Genomic DNA, 21873 nt, shown 5'->3' on the forward strand with positions numbered 1-21873 from the left:
AAAGCAACAGCAAAACGCATGCTTATAAATATATTAATATTATAAGCTTTGTAAGGTTTATTAAACCTTACAAACTTTAAAAATCCTTTTTGTCCCCTTTCACACTTGGGCTGGCACCATATATGGGTTTCCTTTTCATATCCAAACTGATGCCTTTCACATTGTCCATCTCGTGCCCGTGCCCACCTGCTTGTTGTCCAGAGGGAAAAACACATGGTCGTAACATACCCCCCTTTTGAAAAATAGCAAGCATCCTCGATTGCACTCAATAACACAGTAAGTATCCAAAAGATTCCCCATATGACCAAAGCAATGCCCCTTGAGTGCATCTGGGTGATGAAACAATCGTCGCAAACAATAAGGCCACACTGTCACGTCGAAGTGACAAACAACTCTTGCTTGTTCCTTCAGAACCTGTAGCAAAAGTCTAAAACCAAATGGAAACATGTAACCTGTGTTAGCCAAAAATAGAACCATGCATCATTCTACATATGACAAACATATGCATGACACATGTATGCATTCGCAAACAATATGCTCCTCAGGATGCTCTACCTACTCCAGTATAACAGTCTCAGGGTTGCTCTCGCAAGCCTTACACCCATGTATATCCCGCACGACCCACGACTGATGGTACAACAAGAGCATATGAAAGCACTCAATGCATCTAAACTATACATCCACTAAGCACTTCCCACATATGTCCCTCTTGATGCTTTACCCACTCTACTTATGGCCATCCTGCAGCAGTAGGCACACTCAGTGATGCATCCATGAACATAATAAAGTACTTGATGTATCATACCAGTATACATGCATCTCATCCTGACACATCGAGAGTATTACCCATGTATTCCCAAGAGTACCCAGATCCAATGGCACCAAAATACAATAATACCTCCGAAAGTGTATAAATACAGGCACAAATAGAGTTCAATCCATATATGAACCAAACCAAACCAACTCTAGGACTGCTTGCAAGACTTATGCCCTTCATAGAGTCTCGAAGTGTTAGCTCAGGTTGGCGCAGACTTTGAGCTCAACCAAAACATGCCATTCCAAAGGAGACCAACTCCACAAATAGCATCACCTCAATATCCAATTGACCAATCCTGTGGTTAGGAGCAGCCAGAACCATATGACAAAGATCAATGTACCAATCCTCCTCAGTCATACCTTAGTTCCAAAGGCAAAAACCATCCATAGTTGCAGTTATAGTTCATGGTGCAGCCGACTGTGAACCATACCCAACTTTACCATCTCATGTGACTAGTACACAATATCATAGAAGTCCCATAAGCAGATGTACTGTCAGCCTCAGTACCTTCAAGTGAATACAAAGATGTCACTAAGCGACTTCCTAGATGAAAACTGAGCCTGTCTGTAACAAGGGAGCGGAGGTGCTAACCCCCTCTTGAGCATCAGGTAATGCTCCAGACCTATGCTCTGCTGAACCTGAATGAGCCGTAACAAGAGTCGGCTCCAACTCAAAGGCTTCAAGATAAAGCTGCAATACCTGAGGTGAATCTGCTAAGTCACTCTCCTCCATCCACTTCGCATCCATCGGTGACCAGTTCTTGAACTTCACAAGATAGCGACAGGAAACTTTACCTTGTACCTTTCTTTCCTTATGTGCCAGTATCTGCTCGGGAATAAGAACCTCATCAAGTTCCTCCACTTCCATCTGAGCCTCATCTCATACATCCTCAGGCACCCAAAACCTGCTTGCACTCCACCCAAGTGGTAAGCACAAGTCCCTAATGAAGCATAGTAGACCACCATTGCTAAACATAGAAAGAAGCTGCCTTCCGAACCCCATGAAGCCTCTGTGAAGATACCACCAGTGACAAAGTGTCAAAAGCCATAGCCTTCAACCCATCTCTTGCACCATAACACTTCAACTGCTTCTTGTTCCTAGCTGACTACTTCCTGTCCTTGGTGTCTTTTCTCCTAAGCTTCATCTTTAGCTTTTGCTCTTTACCTCATATAGGCAAAGACTCATAATCCTGCACTGTCTCTCCTGTACTTCCTTTTCACTTTCCACATGTAGAAGCTTTTGATGTGACAACCACGGGCTCGCCACCTGGAGAAAGTCGACGATATCCCGGCAATGGAACCATGAAACCGGCCTTGAGAAAATCTAACGGGCGGTGGAACAAACACTCGCACACAAAACGCTTCATCACCCATGGGAACCTTGAAAAGGAAAACAAACAGGGGAAGCTAGAGTGCTCCTGCAAATAGTACAAGGACACCGATTGGCCCCAAAACGCAGTGGCGCCCCTTGCGGTATTTCTTTACTCGATCAAAATTTGAGTACAAAGTACAACTTGTCGAATCCTCTATCGATAGGATCCTTTATAGCTTTCACCGAGGACTTCCAAATAAGAACTCTCGTTATCATTGCAAAGCATTCCAAAGAGAAGGCCCACCTGTACAACACCTCCCTACTTGAAAAGGTCTTCTCCATAGCTATCATGGATCCCACAACCCTTTCCTAGACAACAGTAGGGCTGTACCAAACCACATGTCCTTCCTATAGTCACAGCTTGCATGTAACCTCGAGAAAACTAGAACCTGTTCACATGAATCCAAAGACATGCTTTCCACATGAAACCAAAGGCCTGTATCTGATAAACCATAGACCTGTATCCATACGCCATAGGCTTGTTTCCTCGATACCAAAGTCATGTTTCCTCTTGAAAAACCAATGTCCTGTTCCATGACAAAAATCCGCATATGCACCATCCAATCACGGTGCAAAAAATCTAGAGAGAGAAAGATAGAGGACGTGTCAAGCCATCCCTAAATACACATAAGTCCAAGACGAAGAGCAACACACATCTCTTCCAAGAACATCATCTTGTGCTGCTTAACTTGATCCTCTGTATCCCAATCTCGTAAAATAAAACCTGCTTGTAGAGAGAGAGAGAGAGAGAGAGAAACCCCTTGGCTGTTAGCCCCTCGGTGTCTCCTTCAGCTCGCCTTCTTCCAAGAGAGAGATAGAGTCGTGCTGTCTAACCCAACAGTCGCCTTGAGATGTCTCTGCTGGCTGCTTCCACACATGAAACCTGCCTGCATCCGCCTGGCTCCTGTTGCTAGCTGCAACCCATATGCGCAGCCACTTGGTCTTCCACACGTGCAGCCTCTACCTGAAACCCGCCTGGCTGCCCGACTGACAACAACCCCTACGCACACCCACCTGGTCGCCTTTTGCTAGCAGTAGCCCATGCGCAGCCACGTGGTCACCTGCCTGGCTGCCCGGCTGGATGCAGTCCGTATGCACAGCCATACGCGGTTGTAGCGCACGCGTAGCAGCGCCTGCCTGGAGCCCATGCATAGCAGCACCTGCCTGGAGCCCAGGCGCAACAGCACCTGCTGTAGACCGTGCACATCAGCACCCGCTGCAGACCAAGTGCTGCAGCACCAACGCTGCTGCAGACCATGCGCAGCAACGCTTCACCGGTACCACATGTACACGCAGCCGCCTGTTCCACATGTTCGCGTAGCCCCTTGGTAGCCGCCTGTACCACACGGCGACCACACAATGACTCCACACGGTGACACACCTCCAATCCGCCACCCTTCGCCCTTTTTAAAGAGGCGATACGCTTTTCATCAAAAACGCCAAAAGCAACAGCAAAACGCATGCTTTTAAATATATTAATATTATAAGCCTTGTAAGGTTTATTAAACCTTACAAACTTTAAAACTCCATTTTGTCCCCTTTCACACTTGGGCTGGCCACCATATATGGTTTTCCTTTTCACATCCAAACTGATGCCTTTCACAGTGTCCATCTCGTGCCCGTGCCCACCTGCTTGTTGTCTAGAGGGAAAAACACAGGGTCGTAACATACCCCCCTTTTGAAAAATAGCAAGCGTCCTCGATTGCACTCAATAACACAGTAAGTATCCAAAAGATTCCCCATATGACCAAAGCAATGCCCCTCGAGTGCATCTGGGTGATGAAACAATCATCCTAAACAATAAGGCCACACTGTCACGTCGAAGTGACAAACAACTCTTGCTTGTTCCTTCAGAACCTGTAGCAAAAGTCTAAAACCAAATGGAAACATGTAACCTGTGTTAGCCAAAAACAGAACCATGCATCATTCTACATATGACAAACATATGCATGACACATATATGCATTCGCAAACAATATGCTTCTCAAGATGCTCTACCTACTCCAGTATAACAGTCTCAGGGTTGCTCGCAAGCCTTACACCCATGTATATCTTGCACGACCCACGACTGATGGTACAACAAGAGCATATGAAAGCACTCGATGCATCTAAACTATACATCCACTAAGCACTTCCCACATACGTCCCTCTTGATGCTTTACCCACTCTACTTATGGCCATCCCGTAGGAGGCACACTCAGTGATGCATCCATGAACATAATAAAGTACTTGATGTATCATACCAGTATACTTGATGTATCATACCAGTATACATGCATCTCATCCTGACACATCGAGAGTATTACCCATGTATTCCCAAGAGTACCAGGATCCAATGGCACCAAAATACAATAATACCTCCGAAAGTGTATAAATACATGCACAAATAGAGTTCAATCCATATATGAACCAAACCAAACCAACTCTAGGACTGCTTGCAAGACTTATGCCCTTCATAGAGTCTCGAAGTGTTAGCTCAGGTTGGCGCAGACTTTGAGCTCAACCAAAACATGCCATTCCAAAGGAGACCAACTCCACAAATAGCATCATCTCAATATCCAATTGACCGATCTCGTGGTCAAGAACAACCAGAACCATATGACAAAGATCAATGTCCCAATCTTCCTTAGTCATACCTTAGTTCCAAAGGCAAAAACCATCCATAGTTGCAGTTATAGTTCATGGTGCGGCCAACTGTGAACCATACCCAACTTTACCATCTCATGTGACTAGTACACAATATCATAGAAGTCCCATAAGCAGATGTACTGTCAGCCTTAGTACCTTCGAGTGAATACAAAGATGTCACAATAATGGATTGTAACGAGTAGCCACATGCTTTGCACTGTTATAGGCAAACTCGACCATCGGGATTTACTTCTCCCAATCTATGGACTCTCTTGGAGATGTATGCATGAACTAGCTGCTAGAAATGTCCAGAAAACGTCGAGTCCCTATCATTGACTATATCAAAAGGCAGTCCATACAACATGCAAAGCTGCTCAAGAAACTATTGCACCAATTTAGTTTCCTTTCACTATCACTTTTGTAGGTAAAAATCGTGTCAACTGCATCAATCTGTCTACCACCACCCAAATGGCATCATGCCATTTGTTGGTCCATGGCATACCTACAATGAAGTCCATGGAAGCACTCTCCCATTTACCTCCTCAGATCTCTAGAGGATGTAATATACGTCTAGCCCTAAGGCGTTGCGCCTTATTCACTTGACATTGACGACACTTAACCACATAGTGCTAAACATATACTTCATCTTAGGCCAATAAAATGTCTGTTTTACTAACTCATAGGTTTGCTATAACTGTGTATGACATTCATACAGGATCCTTTTCCTAATCTCAACATCATCCGGTACACAAACCTTCTCATTCTGGATAAGGAACTGACCACCTGCTACACTTACAGATGGCATGACTCTTGAGTCTCCATCCAATCTATGGAGCTTCCTGCCTGAACCTGGTGCCAATACTGACCAAAATGACTCTCAGTCTTACATAGCTCTCTCAGAGAGTCATAAAGATCAACCCTAATCTCGGTGAAGCTTAAAGAGTTCACTTCCCCAATTCTACTCAAGGCATCCGCCGCTCGATTTAGGCTACCCTTCTGATATTTTATTTCCATATCAAAATCTTGCATTGACTCAACCCACCATGCATTCCTCCCTCTAGATTCATACCAAGGTTTTGCATCCACACTTCGGCTCATGATGAAGGGTAACCCCAATGTCCTTACGTTTGATGAGTTGGTTGTAGTGCTTTTGCAAGAAGAGCAATCTCGGCAAAACCGAACTAGTATCCGTATGGGAGACTAGGCAGTCAAAAAGATAAAGGCAAATCCCTTTCTTACGGCGGCTATAGCCAACAACAGAGTTAACCGAATCTTCTGGAAAGAATGCCGAGAAGAGGAGTGATGAGCCTAAGAAGAAAGGCGAATGCAACTACTGTCAGAAGCCAGGCCATTATACCAATGTATTTGTTGTCTTGCTTATGCTTTTGTGCCTGAGCAACAATGCAATAAGCTGGATAATAAGGTAGTAAAATGTATTTTTGTGGGATACAGCTTAAAAAGCAAAGGGTATAGACTCTACCATCTGGCCACAAAGCCGATTTTGGTGAGTAGAGATGTTGCCTTTGTTGAGAACTCAATTTAGTCCATGCTTTTACGCAAAAAAGTAGCAAAATGTATGCTCACAGGATACCTTTGATACACTCCTACCTTTGTACAATGCCGGGCAACCATATGTGGAGTAAATGAATAACAAGGTGTTGCAAATCAGTCCATACCGGCTGAAAATCAGCTTGAATTTTAGCCCACAGATTAGCCTATTGATGAGGCAATTGTGGATGATGCGGTGGATGAGGAAAGGGAAGCCATACAGGCATCCAAAAGTATGCCAAAATGGCTGGTGCAAACATTGTGGGACAACAAATTAGCTACTCCTTTGCCTAGTAGGACATGTGTAGGTTCTCATCATGCATCTTATTCTTTTGTGGATCATGCTCTTATTGCCACTATATGCGCTGAAGAGAAACGTGTTTCCTTTGAGGAAGCACATGAAAATGATCATTGGATGCAGGCTATCCAGGATGAGTACGACTCAATCCTCAAAAATGACACTTGGTATTTAGCAATGGGTAAAAAGGCCATGAGTACGAAGTGGGTTTATAAGCTAAAACGTAAAGCTGATGGTAGCGTTGATCGCTACAAGGGAAGGCTTGTTGCAAAGGGTTATGCTCAAGAGAAGGGTATAGATTGATGAGACCACGATCAGGTGTATTATTGCATTGGTAGCACATCATGGTTGGAATGTACATGAGGTGGATATCAAGATTGCCTTCTTGAATGGTACTTTGCATGAGTAGGTATATGTCTCTCAGTCTCATGGTTTTGTTGAGAAGGGACTTGAGTCTAAATTATGTAGATTAAGAAAAGCTTTATATGGCCTGCTCAAGGCTACCAAAGCATGGTATGAGAAGATAAACTATAGTCACATGGGAACGTCGTTCCATAGAGTAGGACTGAGGGAACGTGCCATGCATATAGTTGGGAACGCTGGAACGTGGTGAAACGGGATGGTTTTTAGGAGCGCGTCAATTCTGTTCGTGGAACGGGAACATGCGTTCCTGGAACACCGTTTCTTACCGGAATGCCGTTTCTATAAGAAATGTTGGTCAAAATCGTTATGCTGGGCAAAAACGTTTTTTTATCTTTAAACATTTAACAGGGTGCCCAATGTTTGGGCACCCTGTTAAAAAACTTAAAAGCCCCAATTCAAGAAAACATCGTGGCCTCAAAATAACGCACAAACTGCAGTCTGCAACGTTAGGAAAAAAACGACCTGTTTTGCAACGTTAGCATGGCAAAAATGTCCTTCACAGCAACTAAAAACTTTATTCCCAACGTTAAGGAAAAAAACGTCATGGTAGCATTGAAATTTGACCTCAAGACACACTCTCTCTCTCTCTCTCTCTCTCTCTCTCTCATATCTCTCTAGAGTCTAAGGCTCTAATCTCTCTCTCTCTCTCTCTCTCTCTCTCATAATGCCTCCCAAGGGAACCAAGAGAGCCAAGAAAGCCAATGCATGGTCATGGTGGGATGAGGTGGATGTCCTTGAGGCCAATCAAGATGGCGGAGCAAGAAAGTGGAAATGTCACTATTGCGGTGTCACCAAACACGGCGGAGTCAACCGAGTTTGCGGTCGCTTAATCCATGAGCTTGGGCAAGAAATCCAACCATGCTTGTCAGTCTCAGCTGACAAGAAAAGAGAGTTGGAAGCTAGGCATGATGAGGTGATTTTTCACGCTCCTCTTGCAAGAGTTGTGGCTGCAAACCCAGAATTCTTTACCACTCCTTCAAGCAACTTCTCTGCATCCGTAGGCTCCTCTTCTGTGCATCAACCACCACCCCCCAGAGGCACACAAAGAACTCTTGCGGGTTCTTGGGATCCACGCAAACGAGAAGTCGTGGATCCAACTGTTGCAAGGCTTTTCTACCATGACCACATCGTTTTCAATGTGCCAAGGTCTCCTTATTTTCACTAAATGGTTCGTCTCATTGCTGAGTTCGGGCCAACTTATACACCCCCTTCTTCAGAGAGCCTTCGAACCACGCTTTTGGAAAAGGAAAAGGAAGTTGTAGAACAAGCCATGCAAAATGTCAAGGAAGGATGGCAATGCAATGGTGTCTCCATTATCAGCGATGGATGGAGTGATAGCCGATCTCGCTCCATCCATGGCATCATCACGTATTCTCGAGGGAACACATTCTCTGTCTTCCTATGATGCCTCTCCAACAAGCAAGTATGCTGAAGTCATCGTGGAGGAATGGGCTGAGGTGATCGAGCATGTGGGTGTTTAGGATGTGATCCAAGTCATTGGTGATGGAGAAGCCTCGAATCGACGATCTTCTTTTGGCAAGGTATCCACACATCACATTCGCTCCAATGCATTGCACATGGCTTGAATAATCTTTTGAAAGACATTGATGGTCTTTCGTGTGTAGCGCCATGCATCGCAAAGGGAAAAGAAGTAGTCACATTCATCACTTGGCACACATTTAGCCTCTCTGAGTTTAGGAAAAGATCCCCAAACTTGGATCTGAAAAAATATTTTGAAACCCGGTTTGCATATAATTTCCTAATGCTAGAGAGGTTGGTGGCTGTGCAGAACATTCTTAAGTAGCTTGTAGTGAGTGATGAAAGGAACAGGCGGTCAACTTCTCGTAGCGCACAGGGAACAACATGCTACACCCACATCATGGATGCTCCTTTGTGGGTGAAGATTGAGCATGTCATCAGCATTACAAAGCCCATCATCTACATGCTGCGTATGGTGGATGGGAAAAAACCTTGCATTGGCAAGGTTTACGAGGGCATGGACAATATGGTGGAGCATATCTTCTCATTGGAGCCCGACACAACTAAGAAGGCAGAACTTCAAAGTTTGTGTCAAGAAAGGTGGGATCGATATCATTCACCAATGCATGCGGTTGCATTTGTGATTGATCCAGAATTTCAAGGTAAAGGCCAGGAATCGGATGAAGAAGTCACAATGGCTGGGACAAGATCCTTGAGAGATTGGTGCCTGATGCTACGGGGAGAACTAAGATTAGAACAGATTTGGGAAAATACAGAAGTAAGTCAGGTAAATTTGATTCAGCGGATGTGCAAAATGATAGGACATAGATGGAACTTGGGAGGCGCTTTTGGTGGGAGAACTACGGATCAGGTCCTCTAGATCTACAGCGCCTTGCAATCCGCATTCTCAGCCAGAATGCAAATTCTTCTCCGATCGAGCATCTATGGAGTGTCTTTAGCCATGATCGAGAACGATTAGGAGGGGTGGTTAAGGGGCCGGGGCTGGCAGCAAGTGGTGAGGGAGTAGGTGTTTGAGGAGTATAGGCTGGTGACGAGGGTGGGCACTGAATGCGAGGGGAGCCTGCTCCGGCCCCTGGGTATATACTAATCTCGTGCAATATAAGAGATGCCTCTGGGATGGCAAGGCCAAGATAAGGATGACGTTCCAAGAGAAAGGCATAATGGGGTAAATCCTGTTCCAAGGTATGAACCCCGAATATCCACACGTCGTATTCTCGGTCACAAGAAGTGGGTGTGGCTATCTGAATACAGAAAGGTGTCAGGAAAAAAGGAACAAGTATAGGAGCAAGGGAGGGTGCCCGAGGAGGAGTGTCTGAAGATAGCTCATGTCGCAAGTCTTCTCGGCCATAAGCCACCTCAGACGAAGATTTTATTGCGAGATGGTGAGATGCATCCAACGAATGCAAGTAGGTGTCTTCAGCCCATAAAAATTAATGTTGCTACCCGAAGTGTACTATGCCCGTAAGACTATGAAGTGATGGGTTTCTGAGATAAAGCAAGACCACATTGTTATGTGTGTTATGTTGTTATATTGTTGTGTGGGAATTTGTCGAGCACAAAATGCTTGAAGCAAACACACCTGAAAATTATGCAGAAAGGAGAAGACCAGGGCTATCGTATTGTAGAAGGAGATGAAAGCAGCACCATTTTTGCTGCTGCTTTTTTTGTGTGTTAGGGGGCTGCATGTGAAGGCTGGCCGATTCGCTGTTTTGCCGTTTGGTTCAGTATTTTTTTTTGTTGAGGGCTGGCCGTTAACCGGATGGTGGGCATTGGGCGCCCGTTTTTTTTCTTGGCCTTAGTTGTGGTTGCAACTTAAAGTATTAGGCCTTTTTTGTTGTTTTTTTTATAAGCCTAAGGTTCGAAGCCTTAATGATTTTTAAAGCATTTTAAAAAAAAAACATCAACGGCGTGTTGTTTACAAAGAGGTGGCAGCTATTGCTAGGGGACGATTCAGCCTAGCAGAGCACGGAGACTGGCACATGGGAGAGCAGAAGGAGCCAGGCACTCATTGGGCATAGCCAAATACAACGGTGAGGCTATAGCTTGCCATCGTTTTTTCCTTTTCTTTTTGTGTAGAAAATTTAGGAGAAATCAAAAATTGAACAAAGGGGGCAAAATTGAACGGGGCATTCTCTCTTGCTCTTCCATACAAACCCTGCTAAGGCTAATTTTAGGGTTAAGGCGGGCTGATTTTTTGGGTTAGGTTTTGGCTTTGGGCATCCTACGGGTTGGAGTTTGTTTGCGCAGATACCACTGTGAGGACTCCTCAATCTATTAGTGATTTATAAGATGTGATTAAAGACATAACACTGAAAGTAAGATGCTTGGAACAGAAAGATGTGCTGTGTGTGTGTTGTTGCATTGAGACACAAGGCCTTGTTAAATAGGGCCTGAAGAGGTAAAAATGAAGAGGCACATCCCTGATGAAAGGGTGTGACTCTTGAATGAATAGTTATGTCCTTTGATCAATAGATGTGTCTCTTTGAATAGACGTGTCCTTTGGTGATGACCCATGTGACACTTCAATGATGTCCTTCGATCAATAGATGTGTCTCTTTGAATAGATGTGTCTCTTTGAATAGAAGTGTCCTTTGGTGTGACCCTTCACTGGTGTCCCTTCAATGATTAAGAGTAATTAAGAGTAATTAAAGGTAATTAAAAGAGATTAAGAGAGATTAAGAGTAATTAAGAGTAATTAAGGGTAATTAAGAGAGATTAAGTCACAATCGTGATAGGGGCTCGTCAAGAGCGAACTCTGAGTCCCTCAATCAATCATACTAGCTGAACTTCAAGCTTCACTGATGGAGGTTGGTGTGATTTTCCAGATAGTCACATATCTTCACATCACATGGTCTGTCACAACTCATCACCTGCCGAGGATTGCACCCGGACTGCTATAAGATCAAGCGTGACTCTGAGATTTCCATATTCACGAGGAGGGCACATATATTTCAGCTCATTTCAAAGCTTAAAAGAACACTTCAAATCCGGAACCTGAGCATGCAGAATCCTGATGCTTTAAACAAGAAATTAACAAAACAGAGAAAGGGTCCAGAAAATGGAAAGCCAAAAGAGACAGCATAATCAAGGAACATGGAATTGGCCTTGGCAGCAGGTATGAAGCATTCAAGCATTATTATTATCTGTGCAGCAAGCATCCATTTACGAAATGAGGGAATCATGGAGAGCATTTACTGAAAAACGAGGACGGCAATCACCTTTAAGAGAAACTTCCCCCTCCAGGAAACCCAAGGCAGAAAAAGACACCTTATTTCCCACAAATTCTGGAGCTCTCACTGTTTGCATCATCTGCTTGGTTCTCAAAAGAGCTCGTCCCACTGCACTTCGATAGTAGCCACCAGTTGCAGTTGGGTTGGAAGAATACACCACATCCCATTCTAAACACAGCAAAAACCAGTGAGCTTGATTCAATGACTAGCATTACTTTGGCATGGTAACACTTATTTTTCAATGCATGGCAGTTGCAAATCTTTTGAACACTAACAAAACTCGGACACTTCAAAGAAGGAATCCACGCAAATAGTTCAAGATGATGAACTTAATATGCATTTCAACTAGACAAAGTTTACCTACAATTAGCTACATAACTCCTCTTTTTTGTAATCTTGCGCACCCACCATCTATGCACACTCCTAATCGATACCATTAAATGATGGGCATTCGACCTTGCTGTAGGAGAAAAGACTTTTTGCTTTTCTAAGAAGTGGCCAGAAATATTTTCCGTTACTGCTCTTTAAATACAGAAGCCCAAGAAACAAGTTACAACTTACAGTCAAGTATGACTATTAACAAAATAAAACTATGCAATCATTAACTACCAAAAAAGGAAAAACAGATAAACCCGCAAAACTTCACCAGCATGAGCAATCCAAAAAGGGTGGAAATCCCTCCTTTTCTCCATAGCTACTGCTTTCAAAGTTTAACTAGGGTTTGAGCAAAAAAATGCCATTTTAGATGAATGAGGCGTTGACCATTCACTCAGTGCACAATAAAGTTGTTTTATTGTGCATGATCATGCTGTTTTATTGTGCATGATCATGTTGGCATAAGGTCATGAGTTGCACCTAGCATATGCATTTCAACTGAAGACTTATCTTCAAAGAATCCCTTATAATTGAATTGTAGTTGAAAGGAACAGACAATTAGTCTGTTTCTTGCATAGAGACTATTGAAAGAATCCCTTACAATTGAATTGTAGTTCAAAGAAACAGACAAATAGTCCCTTTCTTACATAGAAACTCTTAACAATAACCATCTGAGGCCTTCACTTCAATACATCACAGAGGCTGTACTCAAATCTATGGGATGACCAGTCACCAGATTAAGGAAAAGTCTAATGACAAGGTTAGCACATCAAAGAAATTACCCTTATTCACATTAGATCAACCTGTGATTGTGAAGATTTCAGTTTGCCAACAGCAATTTCAAAATGTGTCTTGGGAGGACTAGAATTTCATATAAAGGCAAGTTATGTGAGGAGAGACAACGATGAGATAGAGATGTGATTGCACTAAATGCAATTAAGGTAAAAGCTTATTTATAAACCTGTCACCCAAAAATATCCAGGCTAACGACCTGTTTATGCAGGACTGGGGTGACAGATGGAAGAGCACTACCTGTTCAGGTGCCCAGTGACCAGTCTATTATGAGATACGCAGGAGGTATCAGTGTGTCTTCAGAGAGGGGTTTGGTCCTGTCTCATGTGTGAAGCATTACAGAAATCAGAGACGATTGGGACTATACTTGCTAGAACTGTGCCTCTCGCAGAGTAGCGAAACACCACCCAGATGTCTTACAGACTTCTTTGGCACTCATGAGGTGGTCAGGACTGATGCTAAACCTAGACACACTGACAAATCATGGGAGACGTCGGGAGATTATATCCCGAGCCCTAAGCGCGCTGGCTCCACACACACACGGAGTCCTCAAAGATAGCGCACAGTCCATCCAGAGAGCGAGACGCCCCATCCCCAGAGACCACACCTTCTTATCAGCTGCAGATCTGGGACATCTTCCACCACCACAGAGCAACACTGCCACAGGAGGTGGACATTGAGTCTATGTAACGTGGTTGTAGGAGAGGATCATACATGATAGGACATACTTGTCTCTTTGTATATACATGGTCTGTGTAATATGTGCACCCTGTCTTTTTAAACAGAAAGGTTTTTTCCTTTTCCATGTTTTATGACATCCAGAGTATACATCGATCATATATACCAACTTTTGATCTCATAGGTCTTTAGTAGACGATAATAAAATAGGGGCACAAGGTCTATGAGACCAAACACCTGAGGTTAGCAGTACAAAACTGCAATGGCACCCTGTGGTCGAATCCATTGAGGGAGACGTCTCACAGGCAAGCAGGGATGTCATTTTCTATACAGAGACTCATCAGAGGCCTGAGAGGGGGGTTTACCATACATAGCCGGGTTCGAGTGGGAGTCAGCTTCCCGAGGCAAGACCCGCACATCAGAAGGAGTATGTGACTCGGGAGGGATAGCTGTCCTTTTTAGAACCCACCTCCGACAGATTCTCAGGATCGTCCAGAAGGACGAGGACACACTAGGCATCATTGCCTTGCTCTAGCTCTTGATGTGCCTCGGTTACTTGTGGAGCTTGGGATAGAGAATGATCTCTTCGATCCTGTTTATGGGTTGACTACACAATAGTTACCGCTGATCCTTGTTCTTGCATTTTGGTAGAAATAGGAGATGGGGGCACGTCATCAAGGATATGTCCTTCATCATACTCCTCTTCTTTTCCTTGGCCTATCTCACCTTGTGGCATAATTTGTTGTGGTTTTCCAGGGCATCTTCTTCATTCTTTGTTTTTGTGCATTCTCTTTGTCTTTTGGTGGCAAGTATCTCTTCGGTGGCAATAAGAGTTGCTAGCTCCAACAATGCTGCAGTGCTTCCTCTTCTGCATCCTTTTTCCAAGGAGGTGGAGACCACCTGTGGTGTTGGGGCTTCTGGAAGTGGAATGCCACTGAGAGAGCTGTGATGTCTTGTCGAGCTTGCGATGGTTTATGAATATGGTGTATATTGTTTGGAATTCTGCTCATTTGTCTGGATATTGTATTCATGTGATGCATATGTGTTTGTTTGTGGAAGCCTGTGAAGATACCACATACGTTTATCGATTGCTGTGTGGCTGACATCACATGGACTGCCTCACACCCCTTCAGAACAGTTTGGACTCCCCTTTTCTTCTACTCTCTCATGAGGACACCACACGGCTTACCCGGTTAGATCTTCTCATCCTCTACACCCACCACACATGGATCACACCTTCGAAGCTCCCACTGAAGATGCACTTCTATAGTGATCACTTTCTCATGCTCACTGAGGATGGATTCATCCAGCAGCCGGACTACCTCAGTGTTCACATGTCCTATGCCATGTAGATTGCAATTGGCTAGATACTCTTGGGATTTGGAGTCGTATGTGTGCGTGTCCGTCTCCTGTGTCCATCCTGTGTAAGTGCATAGGTGTGAACACCCCTTATATGTGTAAGTGTGTTTGTGTGTGTGAACACAGTGCGTGTCTGTCTCCTTTGTCCATCCTATGTAAGTGCATAGGTGTGAACACCCCTTATATGTGTAAGTGTGTTTGTGTGTGTGCACTCATTTATGTAAGTGAGTTAGTACATGTGAACCACCTCTTGTAGCCTGTGTAAGCAGTGATGTCATGAGTTAGCCATGTGTCATTGCCCCATGGTTTGTGTGTTGAGAAAGATAAGGTATGCCTATGAAAGCATTGTACGTTGTGAACTTCATATCAATCAATACTAGCATTACATTGTACGTGCAAATACAGTCTCTTCAACTTTGTCCTCTTATCTCTCTGCCCTTCTCTCATTACTACACACAATGTCATGTTTCAATTTGAACCTCCATAGTTGTGTGTTGAGAAAGATAAGGTATTTTTGCCTATAAAAGCATTGTACCTTGTGAACTTCATATCAATCAATACTAGCATTACATTGTACGTGCAAATCCAGTCTCTTCAACTTTGTCCTCTTATCTCTCAACCCTTCTCTCATTACTAGACACGACGTCATGTTTCAGTTTGAACCTCCATAGTTTAGGCTGCCTATCTGCTAAACATACCCACAATTGATATCAGAGAACCATCCACACAAGAAAAAAATTCAGCACCTCCTTGTGGGATGCTCTTGCGGGTTCTTGCCCGTAGCAAAGTAAACCATCCACAAAGACCCTTGTGGGGTGCTCCTGTGGGTTCTTGCATGGACCAAAGTAAACTATCCACAAAGAAAATTCAGCACTGCTTCTAGTCAAAGCCTAAGCTCTCATACCACTCTTACACGAGGCGTAGCGGAAGCTTTTAATTGTGATAAAATCGTTTGTCAATTTGCTGATTTGGGAAGAGAGATGGAAGTAGATAGCATAACATCCATAGTACACCGTATGGAGCCCCAATCACCCACTTCAGGGCCTCCTCTCTGAAGAGAGTATTTGCTTGAATTGCTGCAAGAGAATGAGTGCGAAGTAAAGGACTGTTTGCTGTCCAAACTGAGAACTGATCTGTATGAGGGTTTTCCCACAGAGTCTTCCCCTCTTCCGTCTAGGACTGAATTTGGACCCCAATTTGGGACTGATTCGGGCAACCTACTGCTGTGTGTTTGGCTGCCCTGTAGCCACCCTTGTTTGCACCTGCTGGCCGACCTAAAACACTCTGAAAGGCACCTCTTTGATGCTTTATAAGCTGTTGGTCCTGGTCATCTTATGTGCCTTATATTGCAGCATGCATGGGCTGTGTTTTGATGTATGTTATTGGGCTGAGAACCCCTCTGCACAAGCTTGACCTGATCCCCCTCTTGCTATGGTGAGTTTTCCTTCCTTGCTTGCCCTTGATGCTGAGAGGAAAACTCCACAAGCTTCTCTGGCTTAGAAAATTTTTAGCCCACAAAATGATGGCAATTACACTAAAGGGCCAGGGTTGGCACGGGTAGTCGCAAGTCACTTTAGGTAGGCACCCTTTATTGCCGCTCGTTCCACTGTCCCAATCCGGTCCACCTTGAAGGGTGCCCATGGGCTGTCCACAGCCATGGCCCCAAAAATGATCATTATTAGTAACACCTAATTGCCCGGGACTTGAACAAGGACTTGCAAAGAGGGTTACAAAACACTTATGCCACAGGTGCGACCAGCCAAACCCTAATGACCTTGATGGCACCTGGCAACCTGTCCCTTGGACTAGCGCTCACAACATGCTCAAGGCCCATCAAAAAAAGTATCCTCTGTCCTAGATGAACAAGAATGTCCATGTAGCACGGTAGGGCAGATGGCGCAGCTTATCTTGATGATGAGGTTATCGTTGCTTCCGGGCAAGCCATCAACAATGATGGATCTTTCTCATAGAACTTCCCTTCCCCTCTTGGAGGATCTTCAGCAGCGGGATCTGGAACTGCTATCTTCTTGAGCTTGGCTTGACTTGGCAGCACGGTCCTTGGAATCCATCCATAAACCGGACGACCCCTTGATCCACCTTGAAGGTAGACAAAGTCCAAGCTTTCTTCTAGCTCACCTTTGTGCTTTCTTCCTCCTACCTGTGACAGACTGCAAAACATCCTGAGCACACTCACTCCCACGCTTAGCAACATGGTTAGCCAATGGAGTATGAGAGCTAGCAAAAATAATCATTCTGTCAGAACTATGAATCAATTGTGCATGAAATGGAGGGGAAAACCTAGTACATGAGACTCCAGGTGTTTCTTCCCGCTGCATACTAGAAAGGAATGGAACCTACAGGGTACATGTAATGTCTGTGACATTCCACTTGTGACTATGCACATGGAGTGTTGCCTCCAAATTCCAATAATGCTAGGCTGGTACTCCATGAAACCACCTTACACCTAGAGTCATGTCTACACCTATCAAGGGTGTGACCATGAAATCATGCACCAAAGCCCTCTTTTGGATCACAAAACTAACACCACATGCTACCAATGCAACTCTACGATGCATGTCGGTGCCGAAACCGACTATGGCCCTATCAAACGAACAGAGTCAACTCTAAGTGAGTTTGCTAGGTGACTCACTCAGAGATAACATCCTCTGTACTGCAGCAATCAAACAAGACTATGACCTGTTGACCTTCCAGAAGAATACGACACTTGAGGAGTTCACGTGACTCCTCATCCGGGGCTGGATCACTGGTGGTTGTCATATCCTCAGGGATGGCAGGTAATACGAGGGGAACCCCCTCCTGCTTAGCTTCAAGCTCCCAACTAATAGTCCACACAAATGTGGCTGGTAGGGAAGACTGAGCTGAAGGATCATAAATAACCATTTATGCTATAGAGGCAGGCGTACTCGTGGGAGTGGCTGGCCTCTTAGGGCACTCATGCTTTGGATGCCCCGCAGTGTGACAGAAGCACCACTGCTCCTAACGGTACTGTAGTATCTCTGTAGGGGACAATCTCCTTCTTAAGATGTCATAATCGGCTTTCTGATGGGTCAACTGTGGTTGAGACCCTGAAGACTTAACACCACTAGGTACTTGCCGACTGGGAGGCAGTCTGGGAGGAGCCCTGCCCCTGGGTCTTACTACCTTCCCCATGCCGCCTATTACCTCCACTAGGAGTAGACTTGGGTTGTCTTGCTTGGGCTTGCCATGATTTTACTTCATCTCGATGTTCGGAGCTAGCTGCACGGCACCTACCAATGTCTAGGGATTATTTAGACTCCGGACATTCCACTAAATTTGATGGTCTAGCCCATACAAAAAGGCCCCTAATCTATCCTCATCCGACTTCTGGAGTTGAGGTCCTGATTGGGACCTTGTTTGCATAGCTTAGGACAGGTTGCAAAGCCTGCCGTGGGCCTCGAAACTTGTCCCCTAAATGCACAAGGTATTGTGGAGGCAAGAACCGAGTCTTGAGGTCCCCCACAAACCAAGCCCAATCACAAGCCACCACCACATTGGTCGCTAGATCAACATGTTGGCTCTGCCAATCCTGCCACCATATGCTTGCATCTTCGGAGAGATGCATAGCGACTAACATGACCCCTTCTTGGTTAGTTCTATGAACAACAGCAAAATAGGAAATGAATTGATGAAGCCATGGATGAACAACATTTGCATCATCCTTACCATCTCCATGAGTGCCGGTGATCTCAATGGTTGTGGTGCCGGTTGAACTGCGAGAAGCAAGGCTTTGAACTCCTATTGACGTTGATCAATCATGTTACTAAGGTGGTCGTCCCACTCTTGGCGACACCATCTTCATGGTTGAACTGAAAAGCAAGGCTTTGAGCTCCTGTTGATGTTGATATGCCACTCTTGGCAATGCCGCTCTTCATCCTCCTTGGCCTTCTCGGCCTTTCATTGACTATCGGCTGCGAGGATAGCTCGTAGCCTCTCCATCTCTAAGGCATGCTGTCCTTCGGCCTCCTTTGCCTGGGCTGTGAGGATAGCTTGCAAGCACTCGCCTCGACTGCCAGGAATGCTTGTGCTGCTCCATCTCCATTGCATTTTGGTGCCATTTGTCCTCTAATAATATTGCCAAAAGCTCTTGGAGGTGTATTTGTATCCAGCAGGGTAGGAGAACGTACACGTGAAGGTAATGATCTCTACTTGGAGATGAAAGAATCGGCCTCCTTTTTGTCCTCCCGATCCACGTGAGACTTGGGTTGCAATGTTGGAAGTACTAACTAAAATGTGGACTGCAGCATAGATTGCATCATAGCCATGTAGGTATCCATGGAAGGTGGAACACTCAGAGTGGCTGAGAGTCAAGCCCACAAGATGATGGCTATCACAAGATGATCTCTTAGGCCTCACATCAGCCCTATATATAGACATCCAAAGGGCTAGGGTTGGCACAGGTAGCCTCAAAAGGTGTGCCCTTAAGTCACTTTAGATAGGTGCCCTTTATTACCCCCCCTTTTGGTCCACTATCCCAACCTGGTCCACCTTTGAAGGGTGCCCATGGGCTGTCCACAGCCATGGCCCCAAAAATGACTCTTATTAATCTGCAACATGCAACAGTGAGGCAAAAGAAAACTTTAGCAGTGACAATGAGGTTGAAGCGAGCATGATGTATTGCATTAGAATGCAGGATTTATGTGAGGTTTTGGCAAGCTAGTTGTGAGAAGGGCATCTGTAAATGAGCAAGTACATGGCCGCAGGGGATGTGTGAAGGGGCTAGCTTATAGCACGTCACACAATGAGATGGGGATGTGTGAAGGTCGCACTAGGCTTCTCGCCAACAAGCAACCTCCTTGGCCTGTGTCTCTAGTTGAAGCAACCACGATCTGCACATGACAGTAACATTGGGGGCCAGCCATCACTTTTGGTGTAAGCCCACTACTGTTATCACATAACTGCAAAAAGAAATGTCTGGAGTGCATGCATGAGTTCTGAATGTCAAGACCGTGGTCCAAGGGACTGCTAAAACCAGTGAGCTATCCCAGTAGAATTGAACTCATATGAGACATCTGGAAGAGTTTATGCAGCTTCTAGCTAGCCTGTTACACATAAAGGCATTGCGTAAGCTATTACACACAACTGAAATTGGTATTTTTTGCAGACTGCACATATGGAGAGGAACCTTGATTTTCATAGATAACGACTCAACCACTCACCAAAGAGCAAAACTCTACCCTGTTATCAGGGCTTCCTGGCAGTGCTTGACATAGATCAATCCAAGCGCAAACATTGCACGTGGGTCAGCTGATAACATGGGTCTGAGATGAGGAATTAAATTCTCCTAAAATGTATCACATATTAAGTAAAAACCAAGTTTTCCAAAACTGTCTATGTAGGAAGTAACAAATTCAAAATGCCTATCTTTAAGCACAGAGAGACCAAGACTTGATATGACCGCTTTGAGTGTCTACCAAAAAATACACCAACTCCCCTTTTAACTCGGGTAACATAAGGCTGCAAGCCCACTCTATCCTCTCATATGATTAATTGTTGAAGGTTACATTTCTGCAATCAGAAAGGATCTGTGAAGTGAAGAATGTCCACAAGTCTCCAAGCCAAGACACTTAAGGCTTAAGCAAAAAAGTGTTACTGAAGGCTTCAGCAAAGAGTGTACTAGCATGTTGATTTCAGATAATTCATTCTAAGGTTCTTCTACCCGATTTAAAATCCTGAGTAAATCCTTTCTTCCTCACTCGTGCGTTAGCTTGGATGTTACTCAAGAGTCTGAGAAACGCTACAACCACGACAATCAAAAATTACAACCATGAATTTTACCTTCCAACGTGTGTGTGCCCAGTTTGGAAATCTATTCAGTTGGAAAGAAATGTTTTCTCTCACCTCCAAAAAGCAAAGGGCTTTGAAGGGGTTCCGGCATGCAATGTTGCTCGAGGGTAGCTATGAGCTCTTCCACCTTGCCTCGCTCCTCGCCGCCGAGCAGCGCACCTCTGTCTGTGCCCTCCACCTGCGGAGCAAAAACCTTACACGCTAGTCGTCATTTGTCGAGGAAGTAAGGGGTGCAAAGGATAATGGAAACTTACTAAGGACAAGAGGGTATCTACGAGAGCTTGAGGATTGCTCTCCCTTTGAAGAGGAGTGGCGACTGCGGCTGCGGCTGCGGCCCTAGTTGGACCGTGCTGCTGCTGGGAATTCATACGAGTAGCATGCTTGGTGGTTGGTAGTAAGCAGCTCCTCCTACTTGCACCATCTCGGAGGATGATGCTCAACCTAGGCTGGCTGAGTACAAATCCGTAACTCGTGCTGAGCTTGAGAGGAGACAGCGTCGAGCACTCCATGATGACCTTTGCTTCAAAGGTGCATAGGGCGCATCAAGATGATGTTTGAGATGAGTTGGTCACCTATTAAAAGAGGAGTATAGTGCTATGCTCATGTTCATGTCAAATTGCATCATAAAACTCATATATTTCCTTTGATTGATCTATCAATACTACGATCAACTTTATAGCTGGATCAGTATGTTCCTCCACGTCTTGATGAGAAGGAGCATATGTTGACATTGGAGTGTTGTTGGTTAGAAGATTAAAAAGTTGTAGCAGAAATGAGAGTCCCTTTTCTTCTCACCACCAAACGCTAACGGTGCGTACCTTCTACTGATAGACATGTAGCATGGATCAACCCTTAAGCCTTTTGGAGCTTGGCCTTACACTCTTGCATACTCTTCAATTATGAGTGTTAGCCACTCCGTAGATTAACCATACTCTTTAATTCTGATTGTTGTTGGTAAGAAGATCAAAAAGTTGTAGCAGAAATGACAGTCCCTTTTCTTCTCACCACCAAACTCTAAGGGTGTGTAT

General features: G+C 44.7%; 1 protein-coding gene across 2 annotated transcripts in view; it reads right to left on the reverse strand.

Annotated features, from left to right (window-relative positions):
• Nucleotides 1–21429, reverse strand: part of LOC147604896 (Plastid-lipid associated protein PAP / fibrillin family protein) — a 28194-nt gene extending 6765 nt beyond the window's left edge. Inside the window, exons 1-3 of one of the 2 annotated variants that reach the window (XM_086793785.1) lie at nt 21100–21429; nt 20900–21023; nt 11804–11983 (exon numbers count right to left, since the gene is read on the reverse strand). In XM_086793785.1, the coding sequence (XP_086649911.1) occupies nt 11804–11983; nt 20900–21023; nt 21100–21354 (559 nt within the window). In that variant the 5' untranslated portion in view covers nt 21355–21429. Of the gene's footprint in view, nt 1–11803; nt 11984–20899; nt 21039–21099 lie in introns of both variants that reach the window. The other variant, XM_086793784.1, reaches the window with a different exon arrangement.
• Between the last annotated feature and the right edge of the window lie 444 nt (nt 21430–21873).

The sequence above is a fragment of the Cibotium barometz genome, chromosome 60, assembly GCF_041138505.1.
Source record: "Cibotium barometz isolate CiBa-2024 chromosome 60, ASM4113850v1, whole genome shotgun sequence".
NCBI lineage: Eukaryota > Viridiplantae > Streptophyta > Polypodiopsida > Cyatheales > Cibotiaceae > Cibotium > Cibotium barometz.